The sequence below is a fragment of the Diplodia seriata genome (assembly GCF_021436955.1).
Source record: "Diplodia seriata strain FDS-637 chromosome Unknown scaffold_12, whole genome shotgun sequence".
NCBI classification, from domain to species: Eukaryota; Fungi; Ascomycota; class Dothideomycetes; order Botryosphaeriales; family Botryosphaeriaceae; genus Diplodia; species Diplodia seriata.
In genome coordinates, this window is record NW_027117319.1 from 209,634 (window position 1) to 229,579 (window position 19,946).

A 19,946-nucleotide genomic window follows, 5' to 3' on the forward strand; every position below is an offset into this window, starting at 1 on the left:
TAACGAAAAGTAAAGAGCTAGGTGGTTGGTGGGGTGGGGTGGCGGAAGCTCAAAGACACAAGTTCGCGGAGGGGGGGTGGCCTGTATTTCGAAGAAAGCACAGCATCAGAGAATGCCCCGCCTTGTACAACCCTCCATCTCCCTTGCATACTAAGCGAGACCGTGCATAACAGAAAGCCGGCTTATGTCGTTAATACACCAGCCACGCTAATTAAGCTGTTGATCTCCAAGTAGTATAGAGAATACCGCGCTCCCGAATTGTTGTTCGTGCCTCAGTATGAGTTATAGACGCAATAAGAGGGACCTTAATAGATGCTGCCATTGCGAGTAGGCAACATCGGAAAGCATCTTGTAAGTAGTCTAGCAACACTCGGGTAAATGAATGACTACGTACTAGAGAGAAACAAAATATTAACCGGCAGCCCTGGCAGGCCTGCCTTGTTCCTAAGCCCAGCGGGTTGTTTGTGTCTTGCTCGATTAGGTTTAGCGTAGTTTGCTCGCAGGCGGTGATAAAACCCACCACCTGCGCTACCACCTAATCGATCATTCTTCGCATTCATCAAATACTATTCCTAAAATTATCCCTATATAAAGACGAAGCCGAGGCAATATCTGCCTCTTTTCTTCTCATTGTTGTCCACAGCATGCAACCAAGTATCGAGAGATTCTGGTATAAACCAATATTCAACGCGGTAGCGCAGCTCGCCGAAGCCTGTAGGATGCTAGCGTCGCACAGAGTGGGGGGCCGGGCGGGGTACTGCACTTACATAATCACAACACTCATCAGAAGCGACACAGTGAGTCGTTGAAGTTTACGACTCCATCACCTCTTCCATCACATTGCACGCTACTGTCATACAGAGAACACACTTAATGACGTTGTGCCCTTACTAGTACCGCACTAGTCCTCGATCCTCGGCCTGCGAGCTGTGACCCCCCATCGTTCACGTCACCCCACCAGCGCCTGTCCCCACCTTAAGTGACATCGCCAGGCCGTGCAAATCAGGTGACGCCGAGCCCGCAACACCCAAAGAGCGGGCACCTACTAAAACAACCTACAGTTAAAGCGGCATGGATATTTTCGTACGCAACGTTCCCGTCCAGACGACCGAGTCTGCTCTACGGGATTTCTTCAAGCCAGTCTTGGAGGAGTTCTCGATTCTCCGATTCTACTGCACAAAGTTCAGAAAAAAGCCTCTTGCGCTTCTCACCGTCACAGACGCTGCGAAAGCCAAGCTCTTCCTGGATAAGTTCAGCCACACCAAGACCGCTGTTCGCCGCGAATCGCTTCTCTTCTGCAATACCGTGTTGCTGGTCAGCGAGAGCAGAAACAGACCGAATGAGCTCGCATTGAAGGCGCTCCGCCAGGAAGAGGAGGACCTGTGGCGAAGGGCCCGGCGCAATACGACAGCCGCTCCGGCGAGCAAGCCCAACGGACGTCAGACTCGGAAATTCGAGTTTTCGTGCTTGCAATGTGGAACTTGGGATTGCAATGGGCCGGATACAGCCTTCGCTTCCCAGTTTGACCACAGGAGGCCGGGAACTGTTGTGTTTGGCAAGAAGGCTTTGGCCATGATCATCCCTACCGAGACCCATAGCTCTCGGATTGACATCCCTTACTACAGTATCGAAACCATCTCAACTTGCCCGCGAACGAACAAAGTCGCCTTCACCCTCATCTATGCACCACGGATCTATCGAACGGAAAACAAAACGTTGGAGCAAATGATGAGTGAGCTGGGTCTCTCGCGCCGACCGCAAAACACCCGTGCGCGGGTATGTGCGCTCGATGAGTCACACAGATCGGTTGTTGGAACCTGCCTCGTCTATGAAATCACGCTTGCGGATCCCAAAGACACCTCCAAGGTGGATCGCCTTGTCCAGACCAACCGTGGGATGCCACCAGCTCTTAGTCTTTCTACATCGCACGCATCCACCAGCCAAACCTTTCAGCGGGATTTCCAACGCCTCACGACCTACCTTTGGCCAGGCTCCGAATATGGGAACTTGGCCTTCTCTATTAAGTTCCAGATTGAGCGGCTTGTAAGAAACGCCTACCTACCGCCGTACATGGTTATCCGCCTGCTCCCCGCCTTCGAGTACCTCGCACATAAAGAAGGCCCTACTGCGACAACCATGGCCACTCAAATTCTGGCCAGGCAGATTCCGATTCCGGGACCCGATCGAGACCCAAACAGCCTGGACGACGAGGCCTTATACTGGAGTCTTAGAGGCTACGCTGAGGATTTCAAGCTCGAGGGATCCATCTACGACGAGAAGTCATGGAACACCAATCAGTGTGCTCTTGTACACAGGGTTATGATCACCCCAGCCGGCACTTACCTCGAGGGTCCAGAGCTGGAAGCGGGCAACCGTGTCCTTCGCCAGTACCGCGATTATGCGGACCGTTTCCTCCGCGTCGAGTTCACCGACGAGGACGGTGATTACGTCCGGTTTGAGCCGAGGACGGACATGTCGGACATATTCAACACCCGCTTCCAAGGTGTCCTCGACAACGTCATCGATATTGCTGATCGTTCCTATGAATTCTTGGGGTTCTCTCACTCTTCACTCCGTCAAAAGACGTGTTGGTTTTTGTCTCCCATGACAGGTACAGGTCTGTCACCCCACGAACTCATCAAGGATCTGGGCGATTTCTCCGAGATTCGATGTCCAGCGAAGTGCGCAGCACGCATCGGGCAAGCCTTCTCCGAGACAACAGCCACGGTGACGATATCGCGTGAGACGCTCAAGGCTGCGAATGACGTGGTTAGAAACGGCCGCACCTTTAGCGACGGTGTCGGTACGATCTCACCTGCGCTGCTCCATCGTGTGTCAAAGCATTATGGGCAGGCTCGCCAGAGGAAACCCACTTGCCTGCAAATCCGTTTCGCTGGTGAGGAACCATCTCGATGACGCAAGACAGACAGTTTGCTAATGGAACGACAGGCGCTAAGGGCATGGTGTCGCTAGACAATCGTCTTAAGGGTGAGCAGCTGATACTTCGCCCTTCCATGGTGAAGTTTGAAGGTTCGAAAACGTGGGATATCGAAGTCTGCGGTGCTAATTTCAAGCCACTACCCATGTACCTCAACCGGTCATTGGTCAAAATCCTCGAAGACCTCGGCGTACCCGCTGAGAACTTCCTCGAGCTTGAAGACCAAATGATCGAACAGATTCGCCGCATCACCGAGTCGCCTATTAACGCTGCAATCTTCTTGGAGACGAGCCGTATCGGACTATGCACACGACTGCCATTCCTTTTTCGAGCACTAGACGACCTGGGCCTTTCCTTCGGCGGAGATAGTTTTCTCTCGCGTATAGTAGAGATTGCAGTTCTCTCCCAACTGCGCGATGTGAAGTACCGTGCCCGGATCCCCGTTGAGGAAGGAGTAACGCTGTACGGCATTATGGACGAGACCGGTTTCCTGGAGGAAGGCGAAATATTCTGCACTTTCGAGCGGCCAGGAGAGAAAGGCAAGCTGGAACAACATGTTCTTACCGGCAACGACATGCTTGTTACCAGATCCCCGGCCATGCACCCAGGCGACGTTCAGAAAGTCCGAGCCGTGGAGGGATTACCCGCAGACTCCCCCTTACGCCATCTCTCCAACGTCGTAGTATTCAGCCAGAAAGGCCAGCGCGATCTCCCCTCGCAGCTCAGCGGTGGCGACCTCGACGGCGACCTCTACAACGTCATCTGGGACGATCGCCTTATTCCACCAACAACCCAAGCCGCCGCCGACTACAACCCCATGCCTCCCATGGACATCGGCCGGCCGGTGACCCAGACGGACATCACGCAGTTCTTCGTCAAGTTCATGGAAACCGACCAGCTCGGCCGCATCTCCATGATCCACATGCAGCTCGCCGACCGCGCGGCCGCGGGCACGCTCGACCCGGCCTGCAAGAAGCTGGCCGAAATGGCCTCAACCGCCGTCGACTTCTCCAAGACCGGGATCCCGGTCGACATGAGCCAGTGCCCCCGCTACGACATGATCCGGCCCGACTTCATGGCCACCAGCCCGCACGTGCCCGTCGTGCGGAAAGACGGCGTCGGCTTCGTCGACGCCGCCGCCGAACACGGTGCCGACGACGACGACGACGACGCTGACGCTGTCGAGGCGCTGGATCCCGACCTCAGGTCTTACAAGTACTACGAGAGCGACCGCGTGCTCGGCCGCCTGTACCGGGCCATCGACGAGAAAACCATCTTCGAGGACATGCATCGGCGACTCCGCACCAGCACCGCCACCACCACCCCTCGCGCTGCCGCCGACGACGGCACAACTCTACTATCCCACATCTGGAATTACATCCTCCGCGAAACCGCGCTGATCCAGTGGGAATCGTACATGCCCTTAGCACGCGAGATCCGCGAGATGTAAGCCCGCAACCGCCCACCACCAAAACGCCATTCGCTGACGTTCACAGATACGAGTCCAACCTGCTTGACGCCATGTCCGACTTCTCGGCGCACCCGCGGCACCCGCTCTCTGAGATCGAGATCCTGGGCGGCAACATCATCGGCCGGAGCGGCGGCAGCGCCAGCCGCCGCGTCCGCGAGCGCACGGCCGAGATGAACAAGCGCTTCGAGCGCGACGCGGCGTTCGTCGTGCAGCGCATCGTCCAGGGCGACGACGGCGATCGCGACGAGGGGCTGGCGCGGTCGGTGGCGTGTTTGGCTGTGGGGCTGGGGGAGCGGTGGGCGGGGGGTGCGGGCGGGAAGCTGGAGAGTTGGACGTATGTTGCGGCGGCCGTGTGCTTGTGGCAGGTGGAGTTGTTTAGGGATCGGTATGATCCGTTCTGGTAGGTCCGGGTGATTGGTGATTGGTGCCAACGTGGCTGGTCCCTCGTTTTGCTTTTGGCTTTTGGGGGCGAGGCGGCGGCGTTTTGAGCGGGGAGTCGTGGGTGTGCCTTTTGTCGGCCACTGTTGCCCGATTGCTGGCCCGTTCCGGTTGAGTTGTATCTTTTTTTTCGCCAAGGCTTCTTTTCAGCAAATATGTATTGACATATTTCACCGCGAACTCTTGGAATTTGTCCGTCCCGCCATATGGATGGTTTAGCATCGGGTACGTCCTGGAGGAACCTCAAATTTTAGATATTCTGAAGCCGCGGCTAAACCATAAAAGCTCACCACCTTTGTCACCAAGTGACAACGCTCCAATAGAAATAAAAGAGGCATGGCGCACCATCTGCATCACGGAATTGAAGTCAATTCGGTCCGATTGGTCCATATACCAGCTCGACTAATTTGGCTCCAATCCCATTATTTTGCAAAGCACTCAAAACTTCAGTTTCTCTTTCTTATACCTCTCGTTTCTTTGAAAGCCTGCAGGGTTTCTGCGACTGTCACTCTAGGAACCATAGTTGGGGGTCGAGTAGGTGAGACTGTACGCACACACTCGCCACAGCTTCTCTCTACGTACGTTGCACACGCGCAGGAGTATCTGTGAAATGTGCGTCTGACATTGCATTAGGCACGCAAAATGACGTTGATTTGGCTTGAATTGCCTATTTTTGAATTTTGCCTTCTGTTCGTTCCCTTGCACTGGTTTCATTCCTCTTCTTCCATTCCCGTGCTCGCCCCTCCTTGCGCCGCAGTGTCGCTCCAGAATGTGTTCAAGCAAGGTGGAACTCTACATCAGGAACGAGAATATGAGGCATCCCCATTATACGCAAGGGACCGTCTAGGTACAATCCTTCGAGAAAGTATATGTCTGCCTTAGGTCTGAACGGTACTTCCACTCACGAACCAAACCCTCCTGCAAGACCTACGTCACATCCGGCTCTCTTCCAGTTCCAGACTACCAACGATCAGCTTTGGTTTTCAAACATTGCTGCGGATAGCCACGTAACCAGCCCTACGCCGAGTTGAGATTCCGTACACTCAATTAACGCTGTTGCTTGTATTAGCAATCTCCATCCATCCGGCTGACGTCCGAAACCCAAGCAAGATGGGTTTCGACTGCGGCTTTGACATCTACCCGCGTCTTGATCCAACCCCGTCTAACAAGGAGAAATACGCACACTTCATCAACGAGGTCCTGAGAACCTACGAGGACGAAGACGAGTATGGCAGTGATAGCGTTGTCGAAGTCGTGCCAGACTCACCGGGATCGCATATCGAGTTCCTCGTTGGCGAGCATCCGGCAATTCCATACAACTGCGAATACTTCCTGCGGTTCAGCTCCAAGGTCAGTGGAAAGGACGGTGCTCAGGTAGAGCGGTACATCAAGGAAGTGTGCAAGATGGCGACGAAAAGGTTTGGGGACTGCGTTCATTTCTGGCATGAATTGAAGGAGACTGGGAATGATCACGATCAGTTCGGTTATTACAGCTGGAAAGAGGTCAACGAATCATGGAGGAAGATGAAAGAGCTGAAGTAGTGGTGTGCAAACGAACGAAACAGAATAGCCAAGAGCAGGGATAGGAGTAGTCAAATGGAAGGAGGCTCTAGCTGATATATGCTTCGATGCTTATGGTCCAGGCGTAATGTTGGTGATTTGCGTGCATGTCGGACATCGTTTGTGTGCTCCCATATGGACTTTTTATACTTTGCTGGCGTAGCACCAATCCGGGTGGGTGAAAGTAAACTGGGCGAAAGTGAAATGGTGAAAGATGAAACGGCCGAAAAACTTCTTTGGCCGCTGCTGCTGCATGGACTCATAATTCTCTCTTATGTCTAGCCTTGACAGGTGGATGACTTTTCTTCAAACCTTTCCGTTGCTTGTTAGTTGATGCTGGCTCTCCATAGGAAGTAATTCTGACTTATGAAAAGACATCGCAGCTCTCTCCACCTAATCCCGACATTCCCGCCATCGAAAATAGGCAAGACCATCGCATCACTCAAGAAACCTGCGAATGGACGAGAGGTGTCATGATCTGACACTCCAACGAGGTTGATGGCGTCCATGTCCGACTGCACTGGAGCGTTAGAGATATAGATCTTGGCTTCAATAGCAAAATTTGTGCCCCTGGCGGGAAGCCAGAGCGTGTGGAGCTTTCCACGTCAGGTATCTATACGGTCATCGTCAGCACCCGGCACTCAGTCTAATCCAATCTCATCTTGATGTCTCGGTCCTCATTTTGATATTCATGAGCAGATCGTCTACGCTCTGGTGCTGAATAATGGGCGCCGTGCCATCGCGCTTGTCTGCTTTGGCGAACTGAAGCGCAGTGTCGAATGCTGCACGTGGAATATCAGTACCCATAGCACCAATAAGCGCAGCGGACATCCTCAAAGCTCTTACAACAACGGGAACAAACATACCCGGGGTACACAGTAAGTTCTTCTGCGGATCACAAAGATTGGTGTACCAGATGTGTGGCCCTGATAACGCCATGTAGTTAAGTATAAGATCCGGACAATATCCTATAAACTTAAATCTTACATTTACGCCCAGGCCTTATATTCAACAGCCTATATAAATATTTTAGTGCGGAATCCGTATGTGAGGCAGATGCGGGTGGGCAATTTGTCTCGTCGCCCGCCGTGACTACTGCAAAATAAAGAGAGCAGTGGAGACTTTCCCGCAGCAGTGTTCATTACCGGAAATCAGCTGCATCGATGCCAGTTCTGCAGCTGAGAAGCATAGGATCAAAACTTCGTCAAAACATCTAGCGGTGGTAACCAATGGACTGACAACGGATTCTGCTTCGCTAATGCCCTTATATCATCATCCTCCGGACGCCACGACCCAAACCATGTTCATTTTGTTTACAACTCCGGCCCCCGCGCTCGCACTCATCCGCTTCTTCTCTATAGCCGCCATCGTCCCCAGATTTTGAGAGCCTGCCGCCACCTCAGTAGACCATCTTCGCATGTATGTACCTTGCTTCCCTACCAGCCGCTCTGCTCTATACGTTCTTCTCCCAGTACTCTACCCTACATTAATGCTACGTCCACCACTCGTACGCCGCAGCGACTGTCGACGATCTTGACCAGATCCGTGCGTTTATCCTACGCGAGCATCCACCGTCGCTAATCGCGCCGTCCTTTCTCGGCCCATCCAGGACGCCACTTGGCTTGTCCTCGCTGTGCCGGATGATAAACCCGCTTTCAGTGTCGGCTACTCCGAACCAATGATACGCTGTTCCCCATGCCGTCTGTCCAAAAGTGCGGGGTAGGTGTGTTGGCGAGACATGGGTGTCCCCTCCACCACAAAAACGGGGAGTGGGAGCAAACAACGTCAAGTCCGCGTCCTCGCAGCCCCGCTCAGAAAGCCGCACCCAGAACGACGCACAACCCCTCATACCCGCCCCCCATCGCCGCCATGAACGCTGACGAAGCCGCAGCCGCCCGCGCCCACCTCAAAGAGCACGGCTGGGTGCGCATCCCGTCCGTCCTCACCGCCGACGCCGCCTCAGCCGCGCTCGCGCGTCTCTGGGCGGCCAAAGAATCCGCCTCCGCACGCGGCGACGACACGTTCCTGCCCTGGCTCGACCCAAACGCCAGCAACGTGCGCATCTTCTACCTGCTAGAGCTCGACAGCATCTTCCGGTCGCTGATCGCGCACCCGACGGCCATCGACATGGTGCAATCGGTGCTGGGCGACAACTTCCTGATCTCGAACTTCACGGCCAACATCGCGCGGCCGGGCGCGCGCAGCATGGCGCTGCACTCGGACATGAGCATCGTGTTCCCCGCGCCGTGGCGCGACGTGTGGGCGCTCAACGCCATCTGGTGCCTGACGGACGTGACCGCCGCGAACGGCGCGACGCGCTACATCCCCGGCTCGAACCGGTGGGAGACGCGCGACGAGGTGCCGCCGAATGCTCCCGAGCTGCTGGTGCCGTTTGAGGCCAAGGCGGGGGATGTCATCTTCATGGACGGCCGGGTGTGGCATACGAGCGGCGCGAATGTGACGGAGGATGAGGATAGGGCGCTGCTGTTTGCGTACTACACCGCGCCGTTCATGAGGCAGCAGGTCAACTGGACCGCGAAGCTGCCGAAGGAGCTGAGGGACGAGTTGAGCCCCGAGATGCGGGAGTGGCTGGGGATGAATCCGGTCGCGAACATTGGCGCTACCGGCGATCTGAGGGTTTTGGCGGAGCAGTATCCGGACTATGCGGAGAAGTCTTCGACGTAGCACTTGGACGTATACCGTGGGAAATTGTCCGTGTTGGACGGCGGGAGTCGCCCTGGCACTGGCTTGCCCCGACAATGGCGCAAAGTGATGCTACTCTCGAGTTGTAAAGTGTGATGTTCGGAATCGCCGTTTCCCGGTCCCCAATCCAAACCAATCAAACTTATCTTGTTCACCACGTCTACATCACTATTTCTTGTTTTTAGCTATTACTGCTTGCATTTCGATTAATGCAGTTGCCTGTCAAGTTGTGACTGTGTCACGTTATGACACGCTGCTCCAAAGTTCAACGCAAAATGCCGCTCCGCTCACCGTACTTTGTCGTCAGCGTTTACGGTGGGCGGAGTGGCCTCTTACAGCGAACCTCCGGGCAACTTGTCGCATGTGGCCTTTGTAACTTTGACATATCTAGCTAATGCTCTGGTGCTTGACGGGGTAAATGAATCACCTTGAGAATACCAGGAAAAACAAAATAGCTTTTGTTCCCCAGCTCCCCACTCAAACGCGCAATTGGCAGATTTGCACATTCTTCGACTTGGCCTCTGCCGGGTCCGTGCCGCCTTGGTCTGATCATCGTCGATGCAGCCTCTACGTATAATTTTGCGGATGCCTTTAGATATATTCGGCGGGCTTGACTTAAGTACTTTCGCGTAATGTCGTTCTTGTTACCTGACACGTGCATCACACCTGTCCGCCAGCCTTGCTGCGACCGTCTGCTGCGTATACCTGAGCGCCTTGCGCGGATTTTCAAGCACTGTAACTGGTTGGTGAGCAAAACAAGACAGTCCTCCCGCTTTTGGCCTGTCATTGTCTGTACTTGGGAGCCGGGAAAATGGCCAGCGGACCTTTCACAGCATGTAAAGCCAGGTGCGGGGTGGCGCAGGATACCGCTGATTCAGATCCCTAAGTGGTCCAGACTGGAACGACGTAGTCTTACGAGTCCGCTTTGGCGTCTTACTGCATATCTTCTTGGCACGCATATCTGACTGACCACAGTCTTGATGGGGAAAACGCGGAGTAGGCGGGGAGACTCTGACATCATGTGGTGAGATTCGACTCGCCAAGCGGTTGATCGCAACTGTGGTGCTTTGGAGCAGGAAACCGGTTTTCTCTTGAGGCAGACCCTCTCCCTATATAGCGCCAGTGCCTCTTCTTCTAGCTGATTGCTCCTGTAGGATTTCTCGCCTCCAATTTTCCGCTGTGCTACCGTCCGCCATTACTTATAGCAGACATCTACTTCAATCCACAATGGCCAGTGAGTGCTGCCTACTGGGTACAGGCTGAGAGGAATGTAGTACAGTACTGATCAAAGCAGTGACCTGCCAATGCACGTGGCAAGAGTGCGTTGGACCTGCCAGTACGACGGCACCCTATTGCCCGGAGTGTGAGTATTGCGAAACTTCTGCAATCCCCATCTCAACACCAACGTCGATGTAGACCAATGTCAATGGAGCGGATGTAACCGGCAGAGGCCGGGTGATAGTCATGAGTACTGCAAGGACCGTAAGTCAGCTCTTCGGTAAAATATGGCTCCTTACTGACTGTTTTATAGATGAATGTACAACCAAAGGGTGTGTTAACAAGCGAAAGTTGGCATTTAGTCCGACAAGCAGCGTTAAGGGGAACTACTGCTGGAGCTGTGGGTCTTTATGCCTTCTATCGTGGTGTTTAGCACTAACGGCGTGTAGGTCTTAGTTGAACCTCCTGTCAATGTGGAGCGAGGAAGAACTGTTCGGTTTCTGAAGTGTCACTCAGTGGGGAACGCTGAGCGCTGAGTAATGGGCCGGGAACGAAACCGCATATTGAAGAGCAATCACTCATTCTTGGTTGATGTTCCATTGCCCTCCCTTTGCAAATGAAGCTTCTGTAATCCTCGAGACCTTCGTTCAATAACCGATGACGCTGGAACGGCTCCCATGTTGATCAAGTAAACAAACTCTCATCGATTTCAAGGGTGATCAATAGTAGAGCCTGTCGCATAGGTAGCATAGACAAGTTTAAGAAATTTTTAAAAGCTTGCGGGATCAAGGCCTGGCACGACCGGTGGCTACACCGCCAGGGTCAGTCTAGGCGACGAAGAGCCAAGAAGATCCGGACGTAAATATGTACGTTTAAAACGGGAACTTACGTACGTATTCTATATTCAACTACCCACCCGGTGAGAGATTTTCTTACAAGGCAGATCCGGGTAGGTAATTTCTTCCGTCACCGCCGTACCGCCCACGAAACCTCTCCTGCTGCAGCAAAGCCTGCCAGCCTCTCCTAAACCCGTCCGTCCCGGGAAAGACGTCCACCACGCACACCGCGCGCTTCACACCGTCTTCCCCCAACGCCCGCAGCGCATCGACAATGCGGTCCTCGAACCACGCCAGCATCGCCTCCCCTCTCGCCGCCATGACGCAATCCGCCTGCAAGCCGTCCCCCTCCGCACTCCCCCGCGCTGTTGCTGCAGTCCGAATCGTGAACGCCGACGACCACCCCACCGCCAACGCCCACACCAACCCGCCTTCCGCGTCACCGCCGCAGCGGGCCAAGGCCGCGCGCACGCCACCACCACCACCAGTCCCACCGCACCCTCCAACGTCCGCTCCCCTTCCTCTTCCCCCCGCCCCGTCCCGCTCATCGTCCAGGTCCAACGCGCGCCGCAGCCGCTCCAGGAAAACGACATTCATCGGCGACCCGGGCGGCAGGTCGCCCAGACACGTCCAAAGATACGTCTGCGCCGCGTGCAGCAGGATCGCGCGAAGCCAGCCGTCATCCCGCCCGCCCCCTTCCTCCTCGCCATCACCGCCGCCGCCGACGCCGCCGCCGTCCACACGAGCCAACTCCACTAGCAGCGCGTGCTCGGCACTCCCCAACACGCGCGCCACCGCGTCCCGCCCCTCCCCGGGCTCCATCAGCCACGACGACGACGACGACGACGACGACGACTTCGCCGCGCTGACCAGATGCAAAGCGTAAATGACGCGCGTAAGGGCCAGCAGACTTCTCCCACTCCCCCTCCTATCGTCGCGGCACCGCAGCCAGCGGGCGGGCAGGCGTGCGAGGGTGCGCGAGTGCGCGGCGGTCAGGGCGGGGAGGAAGGAGGCGGATGGGAACGGGGAACCGACGGCATCTGCGGAGGAGGAGGAGGAGGAGGGAGGAGGAGGAGGCGGTACGGTCGGCAGCAGCCCGTGCGCGGCGCACGCGAAGTACTCGCACCATTGCAGCATGCGCGCCGCCGTCGGCTGGAAGGTGCTGATGCCGCCGCGCAGCCGCACTAGCTCGCGCATGCCGAAGAGGTGGGATAGCGCGGCGCGCGGGGTGTCGCCGAAGAGGGCCTGTGCGGGGGGGTTGGGGCGTTAGTGGGCGTTGGGTTGGGGGTTGCGGGAGGGGAGGAGGCGTTGCGGTATTTACGTACGGCTGCGCATTGCATCGCTGCTACCGCGACGACGTAGGCGTCGGAGATGCTCTGGGGCTGGCCAGTGGACGAGGGTAGGCGCTCGCTGACGGACTTTAGGGCGCGTTCCCGTAGCGTGAGGTGGCGGGTGCGCCAGTGGGAGCTGGAGCTGGGGCTGGCGGCGGCGTCGCGCAGGCGGGCCATTTCGGCGAGGAAGACGAGGAGCGATGTTTCTTCGGTGGACATGACGGACCAGATTGTGTTGCTTGGTTTGACGATAACACCTTTCTTGCCTACGAAGGCGTCTGAGGCCTTGTATCAGCATGTATCTCTGGATATTGGAGGACTGCTCGTACCGTCGGTGAGTGTTAAGCCGTCGTTGTACACGTCGAAGTCTGTTTGCGGTTAGCGATATCCCCGTCCCAATGCTTAAATAGAGACCACTTACGAAACGAAATAAGAGCATGCATCCCCGGGAAGGCCTTGACTGGCAGGGAATCGAACGGATCATCGCGCATGGCACCCGCAACCTGCAAGGGACTCTTTGCTTTGGAGAAATAAAGAACCACTTTGAGCTTATAGAGCGCCTGTTGCTCTTCGTTATCATCGCAGCCAGCCTTGCGGCCTTTTCTTCGGCAGCCTTTTGGCTTCCTCTTGGCCAGGCTGACTTGAGTGTGAATGTGTCGTTTTTGCTCCCGGCCGACTGTGGTCCCGACATTTACAACTAGGAGTGTTGAGGGCGCCTGTGGCGCAGTTTGTAGAGCGCGCACTTCGGCGAATGGAGGCGTTGCCATGGCGCTGGGACGAGGAATCGTTCGCTTTCGTTGCCGTAATTGGTGCTGCTTCGGCCAAGGGATGGCCGCGCTTCTTATTATCTCACCTCAGGAGCTCTAAGGCTGAATGAGTTGCGGTGGTAAGGTGGAATCTAAAAAAAGCCTTGGCAACGGCCCCCACGATCTGTGCCACCTGCTGACGGGCCATCTCCCGAGATCGGCATGAAAAGTTGCCCGAATTGGAAGTGGATTCGATTCAAAAAATACTCAGGGCCGCGAATCGATCATGCTGCTGCCTGAACGATCTAGACATACGTACTCGTCGAGTGTGGCGCAGTGATAGACGTTGCATTTGCCGTAGCCGTAGCAAAGTGGGTTTCGCTGCCATCGCCACACGTGGACCCCACGAGATAACGGCGCATTCCTTCCGCTTGCAGAAATTGCCGGGGATGCTGGGAGCGATGGTGGAGAGTATGCCAGAGATTAAGTGGTGGTGATTGTTCCGTTGCAGAGTCAAGGTAGTCCATCGCTGAAAACTCCGTTCAAGGTCTGTTGAAAGGTGTACAAGGATTGCGTACTCTTGTGGGGATTTCGTGCTCTTCCAGCAGGGACAGGACTTTGGCACCCTAATTCTCCACCTTTCCCAATCCAATCTCCGACCGCCACATCCGACGTCCCAGTTGCAAGGATCGGAAGGTTGGATTTAGCTCACACGACATGGGCAAACGGAAGCTTGGGTGCGTAACCGGGCGATCCCGCCGAGCCGCATGCTGCAAATGCTGTGATTTGCTGGGCGTGGACCATACCGTTGAAATTGCCGCATTAGGCAGCATCGGCCCGAAACGGCATCAAGCAACAACTACTCCACATCACGCTGCCAGAATTAAATTCTAATTGTCACAACACCCCAATACCAGTCCCGCTAACGCGTGGAAATAATCCACACTCGAACACAGCCGCCGAGCAGTCTCACGATCGAGTATCAGCACGGCTCTTTTAACGCGCGCATCTTGAACTACATCGACACGCTCGTGCATTGTTTTGACGCTAAGACGGGCGAGGAAGCCGATTTTGACTCCAGATTCTACTGCGAGCTGAGCCACATGTTGTCAGATAACTTTGCCACAGACGATATGTTTGTCGAGCCTTGGCACGGTGGTCTGCCGTGGCGCTTTGAGTACCCGTTCCGCCACTCGAGTAGTCTAGGCCCGCCCGGAAGGGTGCATGGCTTGGTAGCTGGAAGACGTTACACAGCTAGGATTTCGGACATGGTGAGTGGATTTGGGTGGATGTGGTGGAAAGAGGATTTACTGGGTGGAACAGAACAGGGCAAAATTGCCAGACGGGCTAGAGGACCGAGGGACAAAGGATTAGCGCAACTTGTATAGGTGATTGAGCCAGTGACATTCGGCGTTGTAAAATAACGATTTCTGTGGGAGGGCTCGCTGAATGAGGAAAGAAGATGGACGAATATAGACAGAGAGAATCGCGAAATCATCCAACAGGTCCACATGGACACGAACAGCCCACGGGGACGGCCATCAAAGCAAGCAGCTCGAGGCCTAAGAACCAAGCCGCTCAAAATCCTGATACCAAAGCCTCAACCCAGACGCCAACGCCACAACCTCCCACAGCTCCCCAAACGCGCCGGCCAACCCACTCCCCAAAAACGCAAACCTAAGCCCCTTCGTCGCGCTCAACGACGCATTATGCGCGACGACGGCAACAACCTCTCCCCCGCCACTCGCCACGCCGCGGCGCCCACCACCACCATTCTCCCCAACGGGCGGCGGCGCAGCACCCGCATCACCATCGTCCAGCCCCCCCAGCCTCACCAACTTCCACCCAAACGCCATCCCCCCCGCCCCAACCTCCTTCACATCCTCCCCGCGACTAGTCCGCCACTCAAACGCCTCGCTTCGCCTCCCGCCGCCCACATCAACCTCGACCTCCCACCGCGCCGCCTCCCGCAAAACCCCCGTCTTCACGCCCCGCACCCACACGACCGCGTCGCCCGACGCCCCGCCTGCACCCCCCGACACCTCCACCGAAAACTCATTCCGACACCCCTTGCTGCGGACGCGCGCCAGCGGGACGCCGTCCGCGGCGGGCCCGGCGTGCAGGGCCAGTGTCCGGTGCGAGCTGAAAAGCGTGCTGTGGATCTTGAGGGTGTGCGTGCGGGCGTCGCGGGCGGGCCCGAGGTGCACGGTGGTGGCGGACGTCCAGCTGAAGTAGCCGTTGATGGTGGGGGGGAGGGTCAGGGACGGGGCGCGGTGGTGGTGGTGGTGGGGGGGTTCGGCGTGGGCGGTGTAGGGCGGGGGTGGTTCCGGCGGTGACTGGGGGAGGGGGGATGGCGGTTCCGTCGTTTCTGTCGTTTGTTGGTGGTGGAAGGGGGGCTTTTCTTTTTCGTAGTCCATTGTGGGATATGCGGCGTGGTAGGGTTGTTCGTCGATCGAAGTTTTGTGGTGGTTGTGCGTTTCACGCGGCTGAGGATGGAAGAGGGAGAGGGCCGGGTTGTGAATGGTATGTGTAGAGCTCTGTCATCTTGCATTGTGACCATGGCCGGTATTTTAAGTTTTGCTCCACGCAGCACAGCCTCTGTGAGGCGTGCACGGTGCAACGTTAGAGCTGAAGACTATACGCGTATCTGCGGGCACTTGCGGGGCTGTGTTGCCTAAGCCCTGGCGCTAACCATATTAGGGTAAGTGCTGACATGCCGATCGTTGTATAGGCATCCGCGCTTGGATCTATTCTGCAGAAGCTGCGGTTACGGCACTCGAAAGAAAAGTCTACCACAGACTTAGGCTCATCTTGAAATAGCAAGTGTACCGACGTATTCGCGTGCAAAATGCTGTAGACCGGCTGTCGCGAGCTTGCCGGTCTGCACAAAAAAAGCCCCCCAGAGGTTGTCGCATTCCGGTGCACGAAGCGCCACGTTGAACTGTGGATTGTTTATATGTGGTACTGTTGACCACATACAGCGAAGAAGTCACGAGATACAAGGTATATCGGCCATGAAAGTGTATTTTTTCCATCTAAAAGATGCCCATGCTCAACGCCATGTAAAGGGAATGTAGGGAAGTCTTGATGCCGGGGTAGAAGGTTTCGGGCCAACTGACAGGGGGACTGGTACTGTCGTCTTCTAGTTGTCCGACGCGTCCTGGGGGAGTTTGAAATCCCTGTTGCACTTCTCCTCCAGGTAGATGTGCATGGCGTAGTAAACGTAGGAATCTGCGTTCTCGATGGTCCTGTCAACGGGGTTCTTGGTGTTCAGCAGCACCTCGTCGTTGGATTGAAGCTTGAGGCAATTGTAAGCGCCGTAGACACCATCGCCGATCTGCTTGTTGACGACTGCGGCGCCAACGAGCGGGAAGTGCATGACCTCGTGGAGGACGTTGGCGCCCTGGAGCTTACGGCCGATGTGGTCGGTGTCGATGTGGTCAGGCATGTTGGCGCAATCGTCCTTGAGGTACTGATCGGTGTAGTCCTTCAGGTTCAACCGGGTGAAGAACTTGTCGCAGTAGTGCATGCCGTGATACTGGTTGTCACGCAGCTTGTAGTACGCGGTTCCAGTTTTGCCGTTGTTGTTGACGTCGCAGAAATTCTTTTTGAACTGCTTCACGAACCAATAATCGTCCGGGTACACGATGAGCTGCCCAAGCACGTCGGCGCCCTCGTGGTGGTGGTTTTCTCCCACAAGGTTCTTGAGAACTCTGCGTACTTTGTCGTAGTACTCGTCGTTATCCGAAGGACCGAACCAGTCTTTGATCTTGCTCTTGTGCCTGTCCTTGTCCATTTTGTCGACCACTACGTCAGCAATCTCAACAGCATCCTTCAATGCCTGCCTGAGGACCTCCTTGTGAGTGTCTTCCTGGATGCTATCGACGTTGTAGAGCGTGCGCTTGCTAAGGCTTGAGTCGGGGCCGACCTTGACCGGATACAGCTTGCGAGCATCAAGTGTAGGGTCCGAGGAGTTTCCGTAGGGTAGGGCTCCGACAAAATGAGAAAGGGCGAGAATGCTGATGGTCAACGCCTTGGTCAAACCCATGGTCGGAAGTGCGAGAGTTTTTGTGTTTGAGAGTCCTTTTGTTCGAGAATGCTCGAGTTCGAGAGTAGAAATGTGTGGATTGCTGAGTCTGGTTCTGCTCTGGGAGACAAATCTGCGGGTTTTATGTTTGACGCTGAAAACCACACATAGTACACTGAGCGGAGACAGCACTGCCTGCCTCCGCGGAAGTTCAAAATTGCATGTTGCATCGGTGTTGTCGCGCCCGAGTCGGGTGCATTCTGGTGTTGGCAGCTGAGCGTGGCTCAGTCCGTCCGAAATGCCTTGGCGCGAAAGGCTTGGGGCTGGATTGATCGGCTGGGCTGCGAAGCGACGGTCGGTGATGGACGCAGTTGGCGGCACAGCATGGTCCCGCTCGGACCAAGCCATGTTGTTGCTCCATGCGGAGTCCTGTGCTATTAACGGAGTCGCATGACGTCAGTCGACTCGGCCCCCACCGTGCAGGCAGTAGCGCTGTCCACCTAAAAGACGTGCAAAGCCCGAGTTTGAGCTGCTGCAACCTCCAACCCCCGACCATGGCCGCAGACAGCAACACCCCAGAAGTGCCTCTCGCCCTCAAGCTCGAGCAAGGCCGTGACATTTTCCAGCTCAACAAGCTCGGCCTGCCGTGCTGGGGAGCACCCATTGAGATCACCACCTTCGACTCGGAGCGCACTGTCGTCTTTGCCTGCAACGCCCCCATCCACCACCTCTCAGAAACTGTGCCTTCAACCACCTACCATTACCAGAAACTCGATTTCGTCGGCGCCCTGCGCTGCGGCCTCATTGAGCTGCTTGACCAAGATACACAGGAATTGGTCCACCTTCCCCCTCATGAGGGCGAGGCAGCAGCGGACGAGCCCGTCGTAGGCCGTGTTGAGATACCTCCTCGGGAAAACCCTCGAGATCGCCAGAAGACGATTACGCTCGCGCTGGACCACACCGCTCCGATCTGGAAGGAAGCATTGCAACCCAACAAGTCCTACAACGTGCGCTTCTCCGACTCCGGTGGCGATGCGTGGTGCTACTACCCCGACGCTCCCGACCAGCGTTTCCCCATTCGCCGCGAGGCCGACGTGGTGCACTTCACCGTCTACGCCGACCCGCTGCCGCCGACGTGCTCGGCCACTCTCACCGTCGAGCCCAGCGTCTGCCACCGCTCCGGCACGCCGCCATTCAAATTCATCACCGAGATCACGCTCGACGCGTCCGACGCCTTTGAGGGCCCGGTTACCGTCGATCTGTACAACTCGCCGTTCGACAGCGGCGACCTGAACGACGCGTGCGGCCTGACCAACAGCTTCGGCGGCATCAACAGCGTCAGCCAGCTGGTGCGCTGCGTCGACGTCGGGACGGGGGAGGAGGTCGAGTTCTCCATGCTGTATTTGTGCTGGGATAGCGACCCCCACCCCGAGTTTCCCGAAGACCGGTTCTTCGTGGAGCTGTGGCCCGGGCGGCCGTGGCGGCATGAGTACACGTTGGCGAAGGAGAGCAATACCGATATCGGCGGTTTGGGGTGCTTGGAAGCCGGCAAGAGGTATAAGGTTGACCTTGCCGTACCGCGTCTCGGGCCGTGGATGTACGGGAGGAAGGAAGATCTCTTGAAGGGGACCACGCAGGAGAAGTTGGAGAGATGGGAGCCGGGTCCGAGAGGGAGGCCGCCGATACCGATAAGGCAGGTAAATGCGCCGGTGGAGTTTGATGTTGTTGAATGAGATCAGCAAGAGTTGAAGTGTTCGGCGGGAGAGGAGAGAGGCGGAAGAGTAGCCCCGTGAACAAGAGGAGCGGTCGAGAAATGTGGGATCCAAATTGGCAATCTTGCTGAGGGAATATGCAACCATCAGTCAGCGATTTCCAGCGCTTATCCAACATGGTTGCGCTCGGCATGTTTGTTCCTCGCCTTTAGTGGTCTATGGTCCCATCTGCCACCTGGTTCGATTTGGAAAGAAGTGGTACCTTTACTGCACTCGGGCCTCTTGCCTGCAAAGTCTTACTGCGAAACACAGGAATGGCAAAAGGCTGGGGTGTCTACGAGGACGCTATTTAATCACTGTTCCGACCAACTAACAGTCAGCAGAAGCCGGCGTCATGCGAGCCCTCATGTTCCCTGGGAACACCTTCATACTGCTACGATATGCATAGAATTTCTCTATGGCAATATGCCGCGACATGCCGCGCGACAGCAGTGAATCTTTCGGGCAAAACAAATGCAGCTTACTCGAGCGTCAAGACTCGAACAACCATCCAGACTGCAACTTCCAAAAGCGCGGACGGCTGAAATCGTATTCGTATTTATGGTGCTGATCTGCGTGCAGCACCCGAGTCCAGGTTGTTGGCGTTTCAGGACTGAGCCGTTGCAAGCTCGGTAATGCTCGCGGCTCTTCTCAACACCCCACGGCGCGCGACATCTTTGACCCCGATTACAAATGCCGCCCGCACAGTATGATTTGAGTTGTGTGTGTCAATCGCGTGACTGACTTGGATGAGGAAAAAGTTTGGAAGTGCGTAGCAACGATACGTCGAAACTCTATGCCACTCAGACTAGAGATGCAAAGGGGTGCATGAAGCACTTCCTAAAAGAATAGTAAAATCCATGTCACTGCAGCCAGCGGCAAAGTGTTCCGATACTTTTGAGCGTATTAGGCAGTTGTAACTGGCGG

At 55.9% G+C, this 19,946-nt stretch overlaps 5 protein-coding genes across 5 annotated transcripts; 4 read left to right on the top strand and 1 right to left on the bottom strand.

Annotated features, from left to right (window-relative positions):
* Window positions 1-1,071: 1,071 nt before the first annotated feature.
* On the top strand, window positions 1,072-4,813 carry SLS55_010211 (uncharacterized protein; the record flags this gene model as incomplete). Its single annotated transcript, XM_066781600.1, has 3 exons — window positions 1,072-2,803; window positions 2,950-4,384; window positions 4,435-4,813. The coding sequence occupies 3 exons, from the start codon at window positions 1,072-1,074 to the stop codon at window positions 4,811-4,813; spliced, it is 3,546 nt and encodes a 1,181-aa protein (XP_066627883.1).
* A 676-nt stretch (window positions 4,814-5,489) lies between these two features.
* On the top strand, window positions 5,490-6,389 carry SLS55_010212 (uncharacterized protein; the record flags this gene model as incomplete). Its single annotated transcript, XM_066781601.1, has 2 exons — window positions 5,490-5,494; window positions 5,954-6,389. 2 exons carry the CDS (start codon window positions 5,490-5,492, stop codon window positions 6,387-6,389), a joined length of 441 nt encoding a protein of 146 aa, XP_066627884.1.
* Window positions 6,390-8,276: 1,887 nt separating this feature from the next.
* SLS55_010213 (uncharacterized protein) lies at window positions 8,277-9,092 on the top strand (the record flags this gene model as incomplete). The annotated part of the gene is made up of 1 exon (XM_066781602.1): window positions 8,277-9,092. One exon carries the CDS (start codon window positions 8,277-8,279, stop codon window positions 9,090-9,092), a length of 816 nt encoding a protein of 271 aa, XP_066627885.1.
* A 7,291-nt stretch (window positions 9,093-16,383) lies between these two features.
* SLS55_010214 (uncharacterized protein) lies at window positions 16,384-17,289 on the bottom strand (the record flags this gene model as incomplete). Its single annotated transcript, XM_066781603.1, has 1 exon — window positions 16,384-17,289. The coding sequence occupies one exon, from the start codon at window positions 17,287-17,289 to the stop codon at window positions 16,384-16,386; it is 906 nt and encodes a 301-aa protein (XP_066627886.1).
* A 533-nt stretch (window positions 17,290-17,822) lies between these two features.
* On the top strand, window positions 17,823-19,001 carry SLS55_010215 (uncharacterized protein; the record flags this gene model as incomplete). Its single annotated transcript, XM_066781604.1, has 1 exon — window positions 17,823-19,001. One exon carries the CDS (start codon window positions 17,823-17,825, stop codon window positions 18,999-19,001), a length of 1,179 nt encoding a protein of 392 aa, XP_066627887.1.
* Between the last annotated feature and the right edge of the window lie 945 nt (window positions 19,002-19,946).